The sequence below is a fragment of the Camellia sinensis genome, chromosome 11 (genome assembly GCF_055761805.1).
Source record: "Camellia sinensis isolate YWXY chromosome 11, ASM5576180v1, whole genome shotgun sequence".
Taxonomy (NCBI): Eukaryota; Viridiplantae; Streptophyta; class Magnoliopsida; order Ericales; family Theaceae; genus Camellia; species Camellia sinensis.
This window is the reverse complement of record NC_138971.1, coordinates 160242663-160264177: the sequence shown is the minus strand read 5'-3', so window position 1 is coordinate 160264177 and position 21515 is coordinate 160242663. Positions and strand designations below refer to the sequence as shown.

General features: G+C 34.0%; 2 protein-coding genes across 7 annotated transcripts; both read right to left on the bottom strand.

Moving 5' to 3' along the window:
• Nucleotides 1–6199, bottom strand: LOC114270939 (Sec14p-like phosphatidylinositol transfer family protein). 4 transcript variants are annotated; one of them, XM_028212560.2, is made up of 11 exons: nt 4933–5467; nt 4624–4723; nt 3303–3569; nt 2339–2416; nt 1934–2035; nt 1804–1853; nt 1558–1666; nt 1409–1471; nt 626–727; nt 495–536; nt 1–219 (listed from the first exon to the last, which is right to left on the bottom strand). In XM_028212560.2, exons 1-11 carry the CDS (start codon nt 5316–5318, stop codon nt 175–177), a joined length of 1344 nt encoding a protein of 447 aa, XP_028068361.2. In that variant the 5' UTR covers nt 5319–5467; the 3' UTR covers nt 1–174. The 4 variants fall into 4 exon arrangements, with proteins under 4 accessions (XP_028068361.2, XP_028068376.2, XP_028068383.2 ...); XM_028212575.2 differs by having other exon boundaries at nt 3303–3560; XM_082895980.1 differs by lacking the exon at nt 1–219 and adding an exon at nt 5985–6199 and having other exon boundaries at nt 254–536; nt 4933–5526.
• Nucleotides 6200–7574: 1375 nt separating this feature from the next.
• OWL1 (DNAJ heat shock N-terminal domain-containing protein) lies at nt 7575–20574 on the bottom strand. Of its 3 annotated transcripts, XM_028212547.2 has the most exons (14): nt 20221–20549; nt 16670–16689; nt 16197–16483; nt 15475–15672; nt 15267–15381; nt 14787–14873; nt 13806–13894; nt 12860–12944; nt 11811–11864; nt 10985–11065; nt 9828–9905; nt 8708–8950; nt 7967–8074; nt 7575–7887 (listed from the first exon to the last, which is right to left on the bottom strand). In XM_028212547.2, exons 3-14 carry the CDS (start codon nt 16481–16483, stop codon nt 7831–7833), a joined length of 1482 nt encoding a protein of 493 aa, XP_028068348.2. In that variant the 5' UTR covers nt 16670–16689; nt 20221–20549; the 3' UTR covers nt 7575–7830. The 3 variants fall into 3 exon arrangements, with proteins under 3 accessions (XP_028068348.2, XP_028068340.2, XP_028068343.2); XM_028212539.2 differs by lacking the exon at nt 16670–16689 and having other exon boundaries at nt 20221–20574; XM_028212542.2 differs by lacking the exons at nt 11811–11864; nt 16670–16689 and having other exon boundaries at nt 20221–20562.
• Nucleotides 20575–21515: the final 941 nt, after the last annotated feature.

Genomic DNA, 21515 nt, shown 5'->3' with positions numbered 1-21515 from the left:
GAGCTCTAAATTTCTTGAAATGTTTTCTAGCATTGATAATTGCTCACTGAATTGTCAAGACCTAAAAATCAATTACACAAGATTCCAAAACTAAGAACATGGGGAGAAAAAGGGATAAAGAATGATAAAATCATTTTAGCAAATTAGGCTCTACACTTCTACTTGCCAATGAATTCATTTTTTCATCTCTTCTATATGTTGTACAAGTCCTTGCAAGACCTGTGGAGACATGGTAAAAAGTCGGACAATGAAAAAAAAAATCATTATTTAGGAGCAATTATTTGGTGATACTGAACCATCATGTCAATATATGAAAATGCAAAAACACGAAATTACATTTGGGACCCAGATCCTCGAAATGATTTGGGACCCCAAGTCTCACTACTTTTTCTTTTTTTTTTCTATGTATCCGATCTGATAGTCCGAACTATTGAATAATTTTCCGTTGTTTAGATGGCCAGTAATTATAAAAAGCATATCTATTTCTCACTCACCACCTTCGTATCCTCAAGTGCACCTTCCAATGCCTGAATTTTCTGAGACAAAATTATCAACATATATTATATAAGAGGCAAACATATATGAGAGGATATATATATACATATATATGTATAAGTTAACTCACCATCTGGGCATCTTTTAGTGCAGCTTCAAATGCCAGGATTTTTTGTGGCTGAGTCTTATTAACATCTTTTGTTTCATAGACATCTTCGATTTGGACATCCTCCTGCATGGAATAAATTCAATTCATAGTAGAGACAACTATGGGCTCATTTGGTGCACGTGTTAGAACAAATTATAAATTATAATTTCAAGTAGAAACTATTAACATATTTGATACAGTGATTGAATTATAGATTTAAGTTGCAGAATAATATCTGTTTAAATAACCTGTAAATTGACTTTTTGTTACGTAATTGTCCTTTTTGCCCTTATTAGAGGTTTGGGAGTGGAAGAGAAATGAGAGGTTAGGTTGTTTATATAGAGGTGGTAATTTTATTTTATTTTTAATAAAAAAATTGGGATATTTAAATAAATTTTCAATTAAAAACAATTTTCTGCATAAGCAGAAAGCTAAGAAACACACCTTAAACAGCTTTTTAAAATCAACTTCTTTAGCCTCAAATAAGTTGAAATATATTTATTATATTTTTCTTTAGGCAAAAAAAAAATATATTATTATATTCAAGATGTTTACAATGTTGAAGATTTCAAGCCCTTGATGCCTCTTTTTAAGTACCCAATTAAGCAGTGCCAATGCACATAAGCTACAATCCTAGTAACTAGTAAGTCATAGTTTAATAAAATCAACATTATGTAGTATACTCAAATATTACGGTAGAAGTCTAGTAAAAGTTTTGATGACTATAATAGTTGATGATTCCTTGTAAGAGCCGAGGTTGCTTACTGTATCAGAAACCATATCGCTCCTTTCACCATTATTATACTCCTCTGCGGTGCCAACCTGTGCCTGAAGAAACAAACACCAAACCTTGTTTTAATTAATCAACATCACGGAATGGTTAAAAAAAAGGTTCATGTAGCATTTAATCTCACCTGAAGTATCTCTGTAATTTCCGGATCATTCCAGGGTCCTTTGTCGTTTAACAGGCAGCCGCCATAGTCAGAACATGTGCAGTTTCCACCCAGGAAACTTGGCAAATTACTGTAGAAAATGAAATTAGCAGTAGTACACAATATGCGCAATGTATAAAAATATGCATGAGTCAAGATCAAATCTACAAGCATTTTATGCTTTCATTTTTTATGCAAATATACAAAACTATGCATCAGAAATGTTACCTTGGATCAATAACTTCAGCCAAGATACTATGGTAGTTGCTTCCAAGCACCTGAAATTGTAATTTTTGAAGTTTAAATGAAAACTTACGCTGCTTTTTTTTTTAACAAGAAAAAATACATATGTGCTTACTTGGATCTTTGCTAATGTGCGTGCATCAAGAAAAACCATGAGTGCTTTCCAGAGGACCCTAAAACCAGATCCAGCATTGACAATAAAAAGTTGATGAAGTGTCTGCCAATTTATCACCGTCAGAATTTATTAGGTACTATGTAACAAGAGTGTGATCATACTTCTTTGTCCATTTCTTTGATGATGAATCATGTGCATACGATTATTATACCAATTTTTTTTTTTTTTTTTTTTTTTTTACATGAATGATCTAGGCACAATGATCTTCAAGATGATCGAGATATCAACATTATTTTCATAAAATCAAATGTCAAGGCAACAGAATCCTACACTGATGTTCTAGTTTACATATGATACCCAATCCGCTGCTGTTGAATAGCAGTTTTCAAGGCATTTTCTACATACCTCAGGATAATAATTGCTGTCAATCTTTTGAATTTCTGTGAAGATATTCCTTGCAGGCTTTGAGAAATTAGAGAGACCCTATGCAAAGAAGATAAACTGGTTTTATTTAAAGGTAGCTAAAAGCACATCAACATTATGGATGATGACAATAAATTATTTTTTGAGAGCTTTTGAGAATCTGTCACGAGAACAGCTCTTAAAATCAAATGAAATCAATTCTTCACAAGTTTGCAAGTGTATATGTTGAGAATCTGTGTTTGTGAATTATAACAACTTTCAATGACACCAATCCATGTGTAGCAATAATACCCCGATAAATACACATACAGACAAATATAACATTATAAGTAGTGTTTTACAATCCAAGCAGGACTCACATGCTTGGCTGTCGTTTGTAAGGGTCTGGGCCCCACATCACACAAACCAATAACTGCCGAACATGTGACTCTTGTTCAGCTTATAATTCGCACTGTAGATCATTTTCCTAACATTCCATATCAAATCTGAACACGAAGTCTTAACTTCTATATTCATTCTTTCTAAAAATTCTATATAAGCAAATAGTACACAACAACAATATGATGATAATAATCTAACCTGTAACCGCTGCTACTGGAAAATAATTATAATTCCTAATTTCCAAGGTTGTTTTTCAAGATTAAACATATGTTTTTACACAATGAAATTTACAACTGTTTGACAAACCAATTATTGAAGACAACCAGAACTATATTCAGCATCCAAACAGAACTAAAGACACTATCAAATTAAAGGCAGGGTACAAGACTTTACACAAACATATCAAAACCATATCCTCAACATCCAAGAACTTAGGTTGTGTTTGGATCATAGATTTTGGTAGGCATTTGGAAAGGGAAAGCAAAAGATGAGGGAAATGCAGTACATGAAATTAATGTGTATGCATAAATACGACTGAAAAATAGAAACAAGTTGAGTTACTCACCACACCCTTCACATCTAAGATGCTTGTGGTGGAAGCTATATGCTTCTTTGCTGAGACCGAACATGCAGGGTATCTCCAGTTCAATGTTTTCTCTTGTTCAGACACGTGATACTTCATGAATCTATCGATAGTAGTTATTTGCAAAAAGGCATTAAGGTCTACCATTCCAACCCTTTCTATGTATAGTGGTCTTCCATACTTATCAACTCCATGAAATCCATGAGGATAGCATTTCTTAACGTCTTTGTACTCTTCGAACTTAAATTCCTGCAGTATATATTAAACAAAGAATTCCACAAGAATCAACAGATATAGTTTGAGCAAGAAGGCAGTGTATTTGATTAAAGAGGACCACCAAATAGATTTTGATTTTCTGAATGGGAAAATGAAAAAACTATCTATATAAAAATAAAATAAAAAATATTAAAAAAACTCATGATAAATAAATGAGATCCGTAATCTTAAATTGAACATGCATAGTTTTGGTTCTTTGAACTTCTCATCCTAAATATAGCATGATTTTAAAAAACTAATCAATCTTCTTAATTACAGACATTCAAGCTGATGTGTTTACTTGTCAGCTAACTCCTCAAAAAATCAAAATACATGTGAGGATATCAATGAATTAACCTATAATGAGACATCTATGTCATGGAGAGTTGTGTATGCCAGATGTGGAGACCTGTTTTTGTCTCAAACTAGAATAAGCCCCAAATCCTAGGACGTAGTGTCAAATCCTAGAGCATAGTGACACATTAATAGCACAAATTTTAGCAGATTGTAAAACTTAAATTTGACTCTTCCTTTCTTAATGTGCTCCGTTTTTTCTCTCCTGGCTTTTGGTACTAAATTAGAGGCATACTGCAGGAACCGTACAACTTAGCAGTTAGAATAATTTAATTTAACAATTTTTTAAGGTTTTACTATTATTTTTTTTATTAAAAAAAAAATTACTAATATGTTAAGTTCAATGAGGTTTGTGTTTTTACAGTTAGGCATCATCAATATTCATAGAGAAACAGTCATTATCTTATCGTCATGATGCTTCCAAACGGCATCAAAAGCATATATTATATACAGGTTTCAAAATTCACCAACTCAAAAAAAAGAGAGAGACACTTCCTGTCTAGACCTGCCATACTAATTTGAGTGAATGCTTATTAGTACCTATTCTTCATAAGCAACAGCCTTTTCAGGGGAAAAAATTGAAAATAAATCAATTATATTATCTAAGGACTGCAAATATGATCTAGACTTCCACTCATGGGCATCAAAATAGTTCCAACAACAAATTGCTACAGGTAGATAGTCTGAAATTCACCTTTACAATTGTATCAACTTCAAATTCTTCTCGCCATTTAAGATATTGTAAAAACATATCTTTTGCTTTCATCAGATCAAAATCCCTCATTCGCAAAAATCTGACATGACATCATGGAAGAAAACCACTGTAAATATATGTAATAGTAAAATTACTCCAAACAGAGCATCATCTTTGCCCGATTCACACTTCACCACACAGTACTCAAACAATGCTACATAAAGAGCTTAACAAACTTCATTGAAACTACTTCATCCCAGAAGGAGGCTAATTAATTATGTATGTAAAAATGTCACAGCAGAAACATACCGTAAAAGTGTGTGGTAATCACTGTGATTCCCTGGCAGATGGCCCTCAAGCAAAAGCAATTTACGGAAAGATTGAACAATTTGATCATCTTTTGGATCACGAGCTTCTTTGGGAACTGCTAGCAAGCTTTGGCTCTTTCTAATTCTCTTTAGTGAATCCCGAATCTTGAGTGGGTAAGACAACATGGACTTGCAATTTAAGTTTAATGAAGACAATTTCTTATACTCCTTTTGAGGAGGTAAATTCCAATGGCTTTCTATAGGTGGATAGATAGATTTAGCTTTCTCTTTAGCAGAATTAGTATCCTCAAAACTAGAGAAATGCTTGCTCCCTACAGAACCTTTTGATATAACTATTTCCTTATTTCTCTCCCTTGAATTATGCATATGTACTTATCAAAGCTATCGAGGAATGAAAAAGAAGGAGAATTTCTTCTTTCACATCCAATCCTATTGTACCCAAATCATGTTCTTGCTTAGAAATTATCTATGACCAAGATTTCAAAGTTATGTAACGGAAACATGCAAGAGCAGAATCCATAGCAGCAAGAACACAACAACTCCCTTCTAGAACTCTGTTGAATCCGAAGATTACCTGAATATAATAATAGAAGGTAAAGAAAACTGTCAAAAAAATTCTGATATGACTATTTCCCTAAATCTGTTCTTTGATTCATGCATATGCACATATAAAAGCTACAAACGGACAATAACTTCTTCTTCTAAATCCAATCCTTCCATACCCAGATCAAGTTTTTTTATTTATTTATTTATTTATTAAATGACCTAGACTACAACAAGGTCAATTAAATCCCTCGAATTCAAACTAAAAAAATATCATATAAACCAGTTGGCATCAAATTTAGGAGGGCAAGAGAAAAGTACAACCTAAGAATGTCAAAAAAAAAAAAGTCACGTTAACGTAGAAGTGGCAAATAAAAAACATTAGAGAAACCCATTTGAGAAAAATCACGAAAATGAATTTAAATGCAGAGGTAATACAAACCCAATTAAGAATGAGTAAGTGTATCGAGTTTGAAGGAGAGGAGATACTAAGAAAAAGAAACAAAAATGGAATTCTGTGGCGAATGAACAAAGCAGAGAATCGAGTGAACAAGATGGAGGAGATTGAAAGCAATGTTGGGGCATCGAATGCCATGCTTCGTCGTTCGTCATCGAATTCGAATTTTGGTTGTTTTTGAATATCAAGGAACAGATAAAAAGTGAAGTCTCCATGTTTAACGACTCTTTTTGTGTCGTCTGTCTCTGTCTCAACTATCAAAGGCGCCAAAAACCCTACAAATTTATAGGTACGAAAATTTCTCATGGAACTGTTTTTGCTTTCTTTTTTTTTTCACCTTTGATGGTGTTTTTTAACACCTGTTTGGTTTTAAAAAACTTAATTTTTTATTTTTCGTATATTTTTATGTTTTTACTCAAAAAATTTATTTATTTATTTATTTTTTTAGATAAATTTAACTTAGATATATTTAAAAAATATAATATTTATAAAAAAAATAAAAATTCATCAATCAAATACAAAAAAAAATATTAAAAGATACAAAAATTTAGTATATTTTTATATTCTTATATATTTATTAATTTTTTTAAATATTTTCTCACAATATTTTACTTTTTAAGTGCATCTAAGTTAAATATATTTAGAAAGTGTAAAATTTACTTAAAGTATTAAAAAAAAATTCACTAAAAACAAAAAAACAAAAAATTTAAAATTGAATTTTTAGAAAATCAATCAAAATCAAACAAAGTAACATTTTAGATGATTCCATAAATTTTATCCACTATTTGTGTCATGATTTTACACCTGCTCCATCAACCAATATTATAATTGCCAGTTACATAATAGAGTCAACATTTTAAACGAAAATAGTAAATTTTTTAATATAAAACTCATTATTTTAAATTAATTATACATTATGTTATATGCACACATTTAAAAGAGTGGACAAATTTATTTTCTGCATATTTAAAATTTGAATTCGTGTTGAAATGAGTGGAGTAAAATGAAAAAACCGATGAAATTTTGACAAAAATAGAAACTTTTTTTTTGGTTCACTTCTCCAAAATTTAAACACAACCTTGAGTGTGATATTTGCCCTCACTTTTTGTATTACATATAGGAAAAATTAGTGAAACATCCCTTTCCAAGTTTTAGTAAAAAAAAATCTAATATATATATTTTTATTGATTAAGATCTCTCGATAAAATTTCTTTGTAAATATTAAAATTTTTCTGTGTCCGATTGAGATTTCTCTGTTAGGGAGAAATTTTTTTATGTCAAATTTTTTCTGTGAAAATATTGAGAAACCAACAATTATAAAAATATTATATGTCCATATATTCCATATAAAATCTTAATATCAAAAATCTTAAAAAAACCTCAGCTTACATATATTCCATTTTTCTTGTCTTACTAAAAAATGAATAATAATGTCCATACTAATTTTCAAGTACCAAGCTCAAAGAAGGGCATAATTGACATGTTCCTCTTAATAAGGGGAAAATACATTTTTTTGCCCTTCCTCTCTCTCCCTCAATTGAAAAACAACAATGCTAGTGAACTTATTCACCAGAAAATGAAATTAACTGCCTCATGGTAGAATTTCACCAAAACAAAATTAATTTAAGGACTAAGAATCAACAAACTAATTTATTTCACAGCTTTCAAGATCAATTACAGCATAAACACAATTAGTTCTCACAGTGCCCTTATGAAATGTTTACAATTTGACAAAGATACAAAATAAAAACAAAATAATCAGAAATTTTTGAAAAAGAAGATGTGGATGATCTAGTCAAGGATACCTAAAAAATCACAATGAAACAACCAAAATTGGAAGAGGAGATTCAGTTTCTAATTCAGAATCTTGGATGGCAATCAGATTTTGTGCGCTGCCTGGGGAATCAAGAGTTCTTCATAATCATCAACGACCACCTATTTAGCATTTTAACCGAGTAAGTGTTGCTAATCAACAAATAGTTGAATAGGAAGAGAGAAAAGACACAGTTTTTACCTCGTATCTATCACCGTGATATGTGTATTCCACACGCAACTGCTTAGGTTCTCCTGGACAAGGATCACAGAAGCCCATAATGCCTGACTTCTTTACACCCTCATGAAGCTGCACAAAATTATTGAAAGCCGAATATTATAGACACGTCTGAAATTAGAAATCTCTAGAGTATAGATATGTTCCGAGAGCATAGTATAAAATCCACCTAACTGGCATACCGAACATTAAGAAATGGGTAGTTCTATTCGGACACCACCATTTCTCTCATTTCACTCCATCTGCTAAATTTTTTTAATTATGATTGCATCCCTCAAGCAAATTACTCTTCTGGGGAGGGGCAACGGGGCTAGGGGAGGGGGGATCACAGCAGCAGCGACAAGTCGTGACTGTTGGGCTAGGGTTGGGGTTCGGGTTTTGAGATTGGAGAGGATGGGGGTATTTTGGTATTATTTAAAAAATAATGGTGTCAATTGAGAAAAAAATAAGAAATTTATATTAAGTGGTGTGAATGAGTAAGATAATGTGTGGTGTGCAAATAGAATTACCCTTAAAACATAGCATTAACATATGCAACATAAAACATGGACAAAAATGATCAAATTTTGCATTTACATTACAACACTAGTCATTAATTAGAAAATTCAGTTTTCATCACCTGGTACTAAAATAGGAGCCATATTAGGTCCTCAGAATATGCAGAAAAGATATTTGAAAAGAATCATAGATATACAAGAAAAGTACCTTAAGTTGCCCAGAATCGTTGGCCAGAAAATTTAGAGGTAAAGTGACATCTATGACTTGTGAAGCTAATTCATCATTCGCTTCTTCCGCTTCATCTCTTTTTTTGTTCAAAGATTTTTTACTTCCGTAAACTGCTTTCGTAATTACCAGTCCATCTGTTTCTAGTTGTCTGCTCCTTTTCCTATTAGCCACATTTTGTAGCAACTGCTGAGCTTTCTCCGCTGCTGCCCTTGCCTCTTGAACCTACATAAAGCAGAGAAATACATAAAAATAAAAGGAGAGAAATGCCTCGATATTCCTGGATGTGGCCAAGGAAAGAAACAAGCTATATAGGCCAAAACCAATCAAGAAAAAACGACACAAAAAAGATGCAATTTGCACAAAGTAAAAGCATACATTTCAAGTCAAGAATTCCCACATCACTTAAAATCATCAAGTCCAACGTAATATTAAATATGTATCAGTAATAAAAGCAACATTGGGTATGCCTTTGCAGTTGAATAAATGAACCAAATCAAATCAAACAAAACTAAGCCTTGTGCTGTAATCAGAAAGTTGATTAATGGAATACTTCATTTGATATAGTAGATGCATTTTTGCATAAGCTTGCCTCGGAAAAGCCTTATCTAGCTACTTGACGTCAGCTAAGAAAGATATTCAGATATAAACAGACACAAACACATTATAATAAATCAGAAGACCATTTTTATCAAAAATACAAATACAACCACAAACAAGAAATATCAGAACTCTACAGATGCATAAAAGAGTCAATCTACTTAGGTTTTGCATTTTCTAGATGTGTATTAATACGGGTATACAGCTCATGCAAGACGGAATCAATCATCAGGCTAAAAAATAGGACAGGTTCAGCAACAACTATGTATGATTTATGGTAAAACAAATTGTGGCAAAAACAATTAAGACAAATTTATTGAGAATGATATTACTAGAGATAGAAGGTTGAAATTCAATGGAATCAAAGATATTGGACACCCTTGGGCCAGACCAGAACAATCCCACCTAGTGTTTGGTGTATTATTTTTGTTTGAAGAAAACGAGCAAGGGGGTGGTGGGTGTGGACAAAACAAAACAAAAAAAACCACAGGGTGTTATATACCTGAGTTGATGTCTTTTCCATATTCTCTAACATCTTCTGCTTTTCCCGTTTAAGGTAATAAGGTTTGATAATGAATGTCTGCAAATATACCAAAAGGAGTTAAAATTAACAAAAATTGTGGAATTGCCTGCTCAAAGGAAACTGTCAAAAACCCATTCTTAACTCAAACAAAGGATATACACTAAAAAGACAATAACAACTCATTATTAATGAGATCAGTCAAAAATAACTATCACCATTGCCTTTAAATGGTATAAGCAAAGATGCTCAAACACGTCAACCTCAATTATAATATATGAGTACAGATGAATAAGTTAATGCCAAAGCATCAATAAATGGTATAAGCAAAGATGCTTTGTCCATTTACTTATTTGAGCATCTTTGCTTATAACATTTAGTGATGCTTTGTCCTGCAGGAGACAAATAAGTTGTACTCTTCAAAAGTCATCCTCAATTATAATATACAAGTACAGATGCATAGATGTCAACCGCAGGGATTCTACATCAGAGATCCACATGGCAACAAAACTGACACAATCAAATATTCTCCACCACTAATTCTAATGAATTCTTTGGATTGAAAAAAGAATTGGAAAATCTGCAGGGAAAAAAAATATTGGAAAATCTGCAGACCAGGTCGACAAAAACCATTTGATGATGCTAATTTGCACAAAAGAATTAGAGTGACAGGCACAAAGTGGTGGTGTGTCCTAATTTCCTCTAAGGCAACCCAAGGAATTGAGAAAGTTTCTCGAACATAAGATTCTACCCTACTAAATTAACTCGCTACATTTTTTTTTCTTTTTCCAATAACTAAATCAACTCTCTACATGTCAGCATAAAATGATTTTATATGTGACGTTCTCAATCTTTTTATGTTCTGCCTTCGATCATGCACATATTGAAAGACATTTTGGAAATCTTACTCAATTTCTGACCTGCGTCATGTTAGATATTGCACTTTTGCGCAAAACATATATGCTGCTTAATTACTGAATTTGGTTACAATTGAGTATTTCGCATTCCACCTTAAGCAGCATTGACAAGAAAATTCTTTATATACAAGTTATTAACAAGAAATTAAGGAGTGAGAATTATAAATTATTCAAACAACTAGACAGATTGAAAAGAAATAGAAGTGGGCATTCCTTGACAACCTTGAGAAAAAAGTAAAGTGATGTTGGAATAACAAATGCTCCAGTTGCAAACACAGCATTCAAATGCCTGGAAAGCAGAATCTGCATGCAGTAGCCCATTAACAACATATCAAAAACCCAAGGCATAACGCATAAACATAGAATGATATTAACAGTATTACAATCACGTACACAAATTTATGCAAGTACTATCTAAAAATTGAAACAAATAATATGATTGACTTGAATTCATTGCAAACCTTTATTTCTTTCTCTAACATAAACTAGGTATGTACTATTGCTGATACAAAGCCTTAAACCATAAGCAGCATGAATCTAACACAAACTAGGAACTGCCTAACCCTGGATATTAGATTTATGTCGTAATTCATGACTACTTCACCAGCTAAGAGAATGCCACTCAACCAAATTGAAAAATCCCTCATGTGGCTCAAACTCCCATTTATTTTCTCTTTTCTGTTGATAATTTTACTTTGTTAGACTTTTTGCCACAAAGATGTAGTATCTGTTGGTTGTGCTCATGTCACAGGCCAAAATCATGATCACTTTTAGTAGGTTGTTAATATGAAGATATAATTTGAAAAAGAGCACACCATAAACAACATTCCACCCCCCAGCAGATGCTGAAACACACAAAAACTGAAAAAAAAAAAAAGAAAAAGAAAAGTTTGTGAGGATGAGATCCAAGCCTAAATAGAAAAGGTCTCATGTAAAACACACACCTTTTCCATATAGAAAAGGTCAAATGGACATGAAAATTTGTGGCCCAAAAGTTATAAGCAAATTTTATGGGGCTCAAACAAGTGAGCATGAGGATGGCACTTACAGGAACAATTAACTTTTGTCTCCCACGATGCAGTTCAAATTTCCAAAAGATACCCTACCAATTAGAAAGAACATGAGATAAAACCAACTGAACCAAAATACAATATACAAAGAAAAATCACCACTAAAATCAACATATAAAATGGAATATATCCAGATGAACCAAGATGTAAACATGCAATATTGTGGATTTTTGTAAGTTAATATTCTGATGGAATGATTTCTTTATATTTTACTGGGTTTTAGGAATTGGGGGTATTTCGATAATTTGGAATTCTCTGGACATCGGTTGTGGAGTTGCCCATGGGTCTTATTATGGGTGAAATCATGTGTTTTGAGTCCTACAGGCGGCCTACATTAGGTTTCGAATATTCAATAGTCAAATTTTATTAGTTTGAAATAAAAGTCATACCAAAAGAATTAGCAGAATCCTGAAGCCTATCAATACTTGAGAAATCTTTGTATCCATTGGATTGAGATTTTAAGAATGTATTTAAAGTTTTTGTGCCCTTGTGTGATGCTTTACGCAATCCCATCTCATGGAGTGATTCCTATGGAATTTCAGATGGGATTCCTCTTCTTCTTCTTCTTCCACATAATTACCACTCTCCGGCTAGTGTTTACAGACATAAAACAAACCCAATTTCAATCGAAAAAACCCGACCCAATCAAGCCCAAATCATCCCCAATTTTTTTTCCCTGCCCTCTAAGCCTTTAATTCCACATCTTAAACCTTAAAACCTTTCTTCTTCAAATTGTTTCTAGAAATCCAACAACCTGCACTTAGAAAATAAGGCACTATGTCTCATTGGTACACGTCACATCAATACTTCGTATAAAGCATACTGTTGTTTCACTATGTTTCTTCCAATGGCATCTCCAAAGAAGCATCACCGGGGAAAAAAAGATAACAGGAAAATGATATTTTGGTATACTGCTCTAGACATATCCACCACCAAAGATTTGCAGATATTACCACTCTAATTTGAAAAATACTATTTTTTACCAGAGTAACAAAAAAGAGCATATAAAGGAAACAAGAGCAAGAACCTGAATTCCTACTGAATACAACATGCGGACAGTACTGAACTGCGATATTTTCCTTCCACCCCCGACTTCAAGCTCAAGCATAGTGCTGCAAAATGGTGTAAAAAGTCACAGGAGAACAATCTCGACTTGCACAAAGAAATAAAGTGTATAGCAACATAGACATTAGAAAAGTTGGTCAAATAGATGGTACCATACTACATTGTCTTTATATGGGGGGATTCTTATGGTTGCTCAAACTAAGAAAGCGAAGACAGCATGACAAAGAATATGCTCTTTCACTATCAGATGACAGCATAATAGCATATGCAGTGAATTGCAGTTAAAACACATGCATAAAATCATATGAAATAACAATTTGAAATGCTTAGTAAATGCTGTGGAATATTTAATCAATGAACATCTTGCATCACAAACGTAAGCCCTTAAAGATATCCACTCTAACTGAAGACCTTCATAGTTGGTACTACAGTACTTTGCACCTCCCCATAAGCTGCACCATTGAGTACATAATTTCCAATATAAACCAAAATTTCTTACTGAAATGTGTTTTGACACTTTCTGACTTTGACTAAGAGCGATGCATTGACTCTCATTGGAATAACACAAACAGTCCCATGCCTAAGTTGAAAACAGACTACAGGAATACAAATAGATTCTGATACAGAATTGTGGTGAAAGAAATCAATAAATAATTTATCAGGTGCAAAGGTAAATTACATCTTCCGTTTCTTGACATATAAAAAAAAAAGAAAATTATGCTGCCAATTGAGAAGAATCAGTAACGAACATTAGCAATCTCCAATTGCCAGCAAATAGGTGAAGTGGCAGACCATAACAACACATTAGGTAAAGCTATTACTTTTCATGAAAATGAACAGGTGCATGCCAAGACCGAAACAAAACACATCCACGAAATCAATATCCGAATTAATACAAAAGAGCATACCTTCCAACTCTGCCAGCAATACGCCCATGAGACTTTGTGGAGAAGCGGTGAGTATAATGAGCCGAAGCTCCAAAAGAACTTGTGCCAATCTGCAATGGATTGAACATGAACAAAGTATTTGGGGTATCTCAATGTGCTGAAAGTTTAAGGTATCTATGATAAGGTGGGAAACAAGAGAAAAAAATCTACATGGTTCATGCAAATGTTGAAGACTGTAGATGAAGAATGAATTGAGTGAGTATCAATCATATAAATTCACCTCAATTGGCAGACAGACTAACAGAATACAAGTCAAGCAATTTTTATTTTTAAAACAAAGAACAAAAATTAAAATTAAAAAAGAAGGGTAAAAAGATGTTGGGCCCTGGCTTGAGTCATTTTCTTTTCTTTTATTCCCCTTTTTGGCTAAGGTTGCATGGCACAATAATACTCTAATGATCCATTGGTACAAAGCCCTGGTGATGTTTTAAAAGCAACCATAGCTATCCTGATGCTCAGCTTGTGGAACAGTAGACGGGTGCTTAAACATTTGCTTTAATGGCTTAGGTTCAACTCCTCATGGCTTCTAAACAAATAAATATTTTTTAGTGATTTTAGTATATTATGTACCTGCCTGGTTATGATCAACATGGCCACATGGGTGTCCAAACATCTGCCCAGGTTGACAATTCATTCTGGGCCTCTCAGTTGAACAAACCAATTAAGGAACCAGCCCAATGAAGTGCCAGTTCACAGATTCTTCTGTGCAACTCCTGGGCTGAATAGGGTTCATTGAAACTGTAAAGTTTAGGCATCAGAATTTCAACTGCATATTGAATGATGCCTTGATGTAAATATGTCCTTCCTCAAGTTAATTGCAAGTACAGAACCTCTAGTGATTCCATAACGTAAATGTGTCCCTCAAGATAATTGCAATTAACAAACATTCATTCTTTTCTAAAAGATGTTTTTCACTTGATTAATGAGGAAAATTAGATGTACCTTAATCTCTCCAGCAGCAGACATTTTCTCTTCTTTCTTCTGCCATCCAACAGCTACAGATGATTCTGGACCTAAAACAAGCTGTATCTGCAGGGAGGAAAAGAAAAACAAAAAGAAACAGATCAAATACATGAAAAAATGTTAGAAGCAATAGAAAGCTGATTTATATAACAAAAGAAAGCCAGGTCTATGTTATTTATTGCTTCTTTTTCGCAATGCTTCCTACTTCAGAAAGTCATCCTTTTTACCAGCTTAATTTTTCTTTAGCTTAAAGTGAAAAATGAATTAAGGACAAAAATGATTGTGATCAAACAGCATTTAGTTAAATAAAAATTCAAAGCTCCTTTAGTTCATCAGCAGATTCCTGCAGGCCTTCAAGTGCATTCCATTATTGCTTCAAAATTAATCACACATTATGTTCAACATTAGAGGGATGCTGATAAGATACAAAGGAGCCTACTTGCAACAGAAAAAGCATACATTTCCACTAGATGTGTCGGAGAGTTGGCGAGTCCAGGAATTAGAAAGATTAATTGAACCGTCTCTTAAAGACATCGTAATGCCCATTGTTGCTGTGGAGTGCAGAGATAGGTTGCTGAACAAAGACACAAAGAAAACGTGGAGTAGAGCTAGTCAAATGGGAGGAAAGCTGAGATATCAAACCAACTTACAGAAGCAATTCTCCTACCGAGATGTTTGCACCCCAATCAGTGCACGTAAACCAGTAGAAGCCATGAATTCTATGGAGGAGACTGACGATATCTGATGCCTAAGCATAACAGAGGCCGCACCACCACCAGCATTTCCGTTAACTGCCAGATTTCCACCAATAGCAATAGCATTGCGTTTGGAGATTTGAGACTGAAGTTCACTTGACATTGCCATTCTGAAATGTATATAAATGCACACAATTGGTTTAGATGAAATGATATAAATTAAAACAAATCTTTACATATGCATGAACCTAGTGCCTTTACAAGATATAAAAGACAATACAACATAGACAGAAAACTTATTGGACACATTCAAAAAGATAAAAAGGATATTATGGTACTGGTTATTATGGGAATGAATATTGTCACAACTACCCATTTCAAAGTGTATTTACATATTTATGTGGGAACAGATCTGAAGAATTAGAGTCTAAGCAACTTAAGATGTGGCAAAAACACCACTTTGTGATATTGAGTATCTTGGAAAAAATGGATTTTACAGCAAGAAGTAAGCCATCATTATATTTCAAAAAGAGTCAGAGACAGAAAAGGACAAACATAGTCCTGGAAGTGACGTGAATAAAAGAGAAATGGTGACGAGGCTCATTCCTGTAACTTGAACCCGTGCCACAATGCATAATCTAATTCAAAATTGCAGAACACAAAGAAGTAGCCAGGAAAATAAAATGAACTATACCCTCTCATAATGCTGCCGCCCTTTAGAAACTGTGGCAAAGACAAATTGGCGAGAATTGAACCAGAAGGTTGGACATGAGCTGAAACCTTTTCCATTTCTTTCCTACGCCGTAATCTTTCTAGTTCTTCCTTAATCTCTTCAGCTTTGTTCAGTTTAGGACCAAGTTCCAAACCAGACGTCAATCCTTCCATGCCATATATATCATATATCTGCCTTTTCCTCTCATCAGATAAAATTTCATAGGCTTCACATATCCGTTGGAAGTTTTCTGTCGCAATATCCTTCATCTGAACAATAAAAAATAAAATATTCCATGCAATAAAAAAATGTAGTCATTTAATCTCATTTCAAATCAGAAAGTAAACTCAAGATTCAAATGAAACCACATGTTAAAACTTCTTCCCATAAAAAGGACTCTGAGAAACTAGCAATCCATATCTTAAATTTAGAGTCTTAGACATGCAAATCCTTACATTCTGATGAAGTCCAAGAACTGCAAGAGCGGGTGGGGGAATTATCAGTTCTATAAGCATATCAACCAAAAGACTACTGTTGAACTAGTTGCAATTTGTAAATATATAGTCAAAGATGAGCCCAAATTGAGTATAATCTAGTAAACTGACGACATTAGATGACTTGAGTTTCCTAACACTTCTAAATTTAATTAACAACATAAGGACAGTAACATAGTAAAACTCTGAATTTTACTTACCCAAAAAGGTAAAAGTATGAATTTTCAAGCAGAACATTCCGAAAACACTTGTCATTTTCAGTAATACATTCAACAATCCTGATGGATTCATATTCTAATAACCTGATGAATAGAGATATGAATCTACTTAAGCGTCATAAATAGAGATATGAATCTACTTAATTTGACTAATGAAATGGCTTTTGATAGGGCCGCGTGGAGAAGAAGGATTCATGTAGCCGACCCCATTTGATGGGACTTAAGGCTTCGTTTGGTTTGGTTTATACCATGACTTCTATGTTCAAATTTACCTTAAAAAATTGGGGAAAACTAAAAATCGTATATGCTCTCCTGGTTGATTTTTAAGGTGATCATTTCTTGTAAAGCAAATAGATTAAATACTACAAACTTTTGATAAAGGAGCATTAATATCATTAATTGATCTTGCAGTGTCCTTCTCAATTCGCAGAGTGTTTAAAAAGTAAATGTCATTATGAAAATGAACCACTAACTTATCCAACCAAACAAGTCCATATATCTACTAGAAGGAAAATATGAGTACTCCGTCACAGTGAAAAATAATTCTGTACTAAGAGATAACACAACAGCATCTTCAAACAACAGTGATTATAATGATAATAAGACTTCAACAAGATAAAAGCCAGTCCATTAACAAGACAACCAAAAAAAATGCTTAATCTAAATTGAGTACTCCAAAATTGGGAGTTTCAATATCTAATCTTCTGTTAGGGGCCTAAAACAAATTTGAATTAAAACATTTACCAATTCAAATATTTTGAATTAGTTAATCGAAAAAAATGGAGTAATTCATTATATAGAATAATTCACGCAGGCCCTTCAGAAATCTATAATGTCGTGAGTATAGAGCACCAAACAAATATGGGCAAAATCCACTTACCCCATCATAGTTTGGGCTATTTGCAATTTACCCCTTGTACTTCAATAATAGGCAAAGAAATCTCTTGTGATTTTGGACTAAAATGCAATGATAAAACTGTTAATGAAAAATGTTTATTCTTAATCTTATCTACTCTCTCTCCAATGTTTATATTCTTTCTTTGTTAAATTTTCAGCTAGCTTCAAACTTAAAACAAAATTAGCTTAATTTGCGGCAAGGAGATCCTTTATCTCCGTGGTTGTTCATTCTGGTTATGAAGGCTTTGGGACGTTTGTTGTCCAGGGCTGCTCATGGAGGTTTGTTGCAGGGATTTGAGGTGGGTTCGGGTCCTGCGTCTTTGCTGGTTTCACATCTTTTCTATGCAGATGATGCTCTTATATTTTGTGATGCGGATGTGGACCAGATTGGACATCTTCGGTGTGTGTTGTTGTGTTTTGAGACTGTGTCAGGATTGCGGGTTAATCTTTCAAAGTCTAAATTGATCCCGGTTGGGGAGGTGGCACGGTTGCTGGTTTTGGCAGCAATTCTAGGGTGTAAAGTGGTTTCGTTGCCAGTGTCGTATCTTAGTCTTCCTTTGGAAGCTTCCTTCAATGCTCGAGAGGTATGGGATGGAGTGGTAGCATGGGTGCAACAGAGGTTAGCTGGCTGGAAGCGTCAATACTTGTCAAAAGGAGAAAGGCTTACCTTGATCAAAAGTGTCTTATCGAGTATCCCAACTTATTTTATGTCTGTTCATGTAATTCCGACGGCAGTGGCAAAGAGGATTCAGAAGCTGCAGCGAGACTTTTTATGGGGTGCTGAGGGGGTGGTTTCTCATTCCCATTTGGTAGCGTGGGATCGGGTGTGTGTTTCAAAGATAGGGGGTTTGGGGGATTAAGCGGTTGGTCTGGTTTAATTTGGCTTTGTTGGGTAAGTGGTTGTGGCATTTTGTGGGAGAGAGGGAGCATTTATGGAGGAAGGTGGTTGTAGCGAAGTATGGAATGGGGAGAGAAGAGTGGTGTTCGGGAAGGGTAGGGATGACTCATGGTCGGGGTGGTTGGAAAGGTATTTGGTTGGGTTGAGAGGAGTTTTGGCGGCGGGTTTGGTTGAAGATTGGAATGAGAGACAGAGTGCGCTTTTGGTGTAACAAGTGGTGTGGTGATATTCCTTTAGACCAGATGTTCCCGTTGATTTTTGGGATTGTAGAAGATTGTGAGGTCATGGTGGGGGATGTTTGGATTGGCCAGGGAGAGGAGATTGTTTGGAATGTCCGATTGCGCCGTTCTATTTAAGATTGGGAGATGGATCAGTTAATGGAGTTGCTGGGTTTCTTATATGGGTTGCGAGGAAGGGGTGTAGATGAGGATTCGTTGGTTTGGACTTGCCCGGATTCCAAAGGGCTATTTTCTATGTCTTCATCATTCTATGGTGCGCTTGTTCCTGTTTATACGGATCTCTTCCCTTGGAAATGTGTTTGAGTCTCCGGCATGCCTTCCAAGGTATCTTTCTTTGTTTGAATAGCGACTTTAGGCCATATTCTAACCATTGATAATTTAAGGCGGCAGGGACATATTATAATAAATTGGTGTTGTTTGTGTTGTGGCGATACCAAGTCGGTGGATCATTTGCTTATTCATTGTCCAGTTGCTCCTAGGTTATGGATGCTTCTTGTTGTGACTTTTGACTTGGAATGGGTACAGCAGGCACTGTGTCAACAGTTTTACAAAGTTGGACTAAGGGTAGGGTTGGGCGGAGGCGGAGGCGGAGGCGGAGGAAAGCGTGGATGATAGCTTCTCATTGTTTAATGTAGCTCCTTTGGTTGGAGCACAATGGGCGGGTTTTTCAAGGAGTGTCACATTCAATTCCTTGGTTGGAGAGACGGTTGCTTATGGTGTTATATAATTGGGTTACGGGATTGATTGATCTAAATGTTTTGGCTTTTTTAGATTTTGTGGAGGATTTATTATCTTAGTTTTTCTTTAGGAGCATGATATTTGTATTCTTTGCGTCATCTTGATGCTTTTCTAATAAAGTGAGCATATTTATCCAAAAAAAAAAAAAATAACAATAAACTAATTTGCAATTTATTTTATTTTTTCTAACAATGTCTTTACTTAAATAAAATATACTGATTACCAAATATATATTAATTATGGGTATAATAAAGTGTATAATCAGCTGCAATTAGGGCTTTGGATGAAAAGGACAAAAAAAAATGTCATTTTTGGCTCTTTTTTCTTTGAAATTTGATTTTGTAAAGTAGATTTTGCCCAATATATATATACAGAAACAAAACAATTATAATATAGCTCAGTCAGTCACAGAGTAGATGTACTGAAACAATACCCAAACAAGCCACAAACAAAAACCCAAAACAAACACAACATCATAGTGAGGTTGCCATTCAATTCAAACAGGCTTAGAGAGAGAGTTGCCTGGGGAGATTGGTATTTGTCAGGGTGATAGACTTGGGCCCACTGGCGATAGGCTTTTCTGATTTCTTCATCGGAGGCTTCTGGAGATATGTGTAGCAGAGCGTAAAGCTCTTTGTTCGGGGGTCCGACCTCCGCTTCTTTCATGTTCTTCGGAGAATCGAAGGACTGGGTGGTTTGTTTGCTAGGGTCGTGTTGTTTTTAGTGGGATTGCAGTGATGATCAAGTGTCAAGTGTTTTATGTTTTCATTTTGCGTTTGTTTCTTGTGAGATTGTGCGTTATTCGACTACGGAGCCAGCCATCAATGGAATCTAGGGGTCCGGTTTGGTATATTTTTTTTAAGTTAGCCCTTGTTTGCAAATTTACTATTTTAGTTGATTATTTAAATTTTTTTTTGCTATTTTCATTTAGTTAAAATAGTTATATTTAAAAAAATTAATTAATTTTTTTTTATAGTTGATTTAATAATTGTAAAAAAAAATATTATATTTTATGAACTATTTTATCCCAATCCCCCAAAAATTATATTTTATGAACTATTTTATGAACTATTTTTTTTTGTCGTTTCATTTTTTTTTCTTTTAGTTTATCAATATTTAACAGATTTTGTTATGTTTTTTTGCTCTAATTTCTTCATTTATTCTTTTTTTCCTGCAATATTCTAGATATTCCGGTGAATTTCCAGTGATATTCTTAATGTCCAATGAACGTTTTGAACATTCCGACGATTTCCATTAACGTTCTTAACACTCCGGTGAACTTCCGACGATACTCCGGCGACTTTCCGGCAATACTCCAGCGACTTTCCAGTGATGTTGAACATTCTGACGAGTCTCCGGTAACCGTTTGACGGAAGTCCGACGGTAGTAAGATATAACAATATCTGTAAATTTAAAAAAAACAAAAAAAATAAGATTTTTTTGTAACAATTAAAAATGTATAGAACTAATTGGTGCAAATGTTTTGTTTGATGATTAAATGGGCCTTAAACTTTATATATGAGACTTATTAATAAGTTCCCTTAAAGTTAAAAACAAATTTCATGTGGTAGAATAATGGGCTGATCTTATGGGCTAGTTCACAAATAAAAAGACGGGTTGAAGTCCATAAAACACTTAATTTTCCTTTTTCTAGCAAACACTTTTTTTTCTTTTTTTTTTTTGTAAGTAAAAGTTAGTGATGGTGGAGCCAACCTTACATGTTTGATATAATTACATATCCACTAAGGTTTAAATTTCATAGCACTTTACCATTAACTATATTATTAGTAATATAGATTAGGGTTGTAAATGAATTA

Bases quoted from the DNA above. Each gene is read 5' to 3' on its own strand.
- LOC114270939 (XM_028212560.2), bottom strand. From the start codon at position 5,318: ATGCATAATTCAAGGGAGAGAAATAAGGAAATAGTTATATCAAAAGGT. The intron at 2,417-3,302 runs GTGAGTAACTCA...TTCTTTGCATAG, and splicing joins TCTTAGATGTGAAGGGTGTG to GGTCTCTCTAATTTCTCAAA. The intron at 1,667-1,803 runs GTAACATTTCTG...CATTTTCTACAG, and splicing joins GCTGAAGTTATTGATCCAAG to TAATTTGCCAAGTTTCCTGG.
- OWL1 (XM_028212539.2), bottom strand. From the start codon at position 20,364: ATGAAAGAAGCGGAGGTCGGACCCCCGAACAAAGAGCTTTACGCTCTG. The intron at 16,484-20,220 runs GCAACTCTCTCT...TTTATTGTTCAG, and splicing joins ACAAATACCAATCTCCCCAG to ATGAAGGATATTGCGACAGA. The intron at 14,874-15,266 runs GTATGCTTTTTC...TCCTCCCTGCAG, and splicing joins CCGACACATCTAGTGGAAAT to ATACAGCTTGTTTTAGGTCC.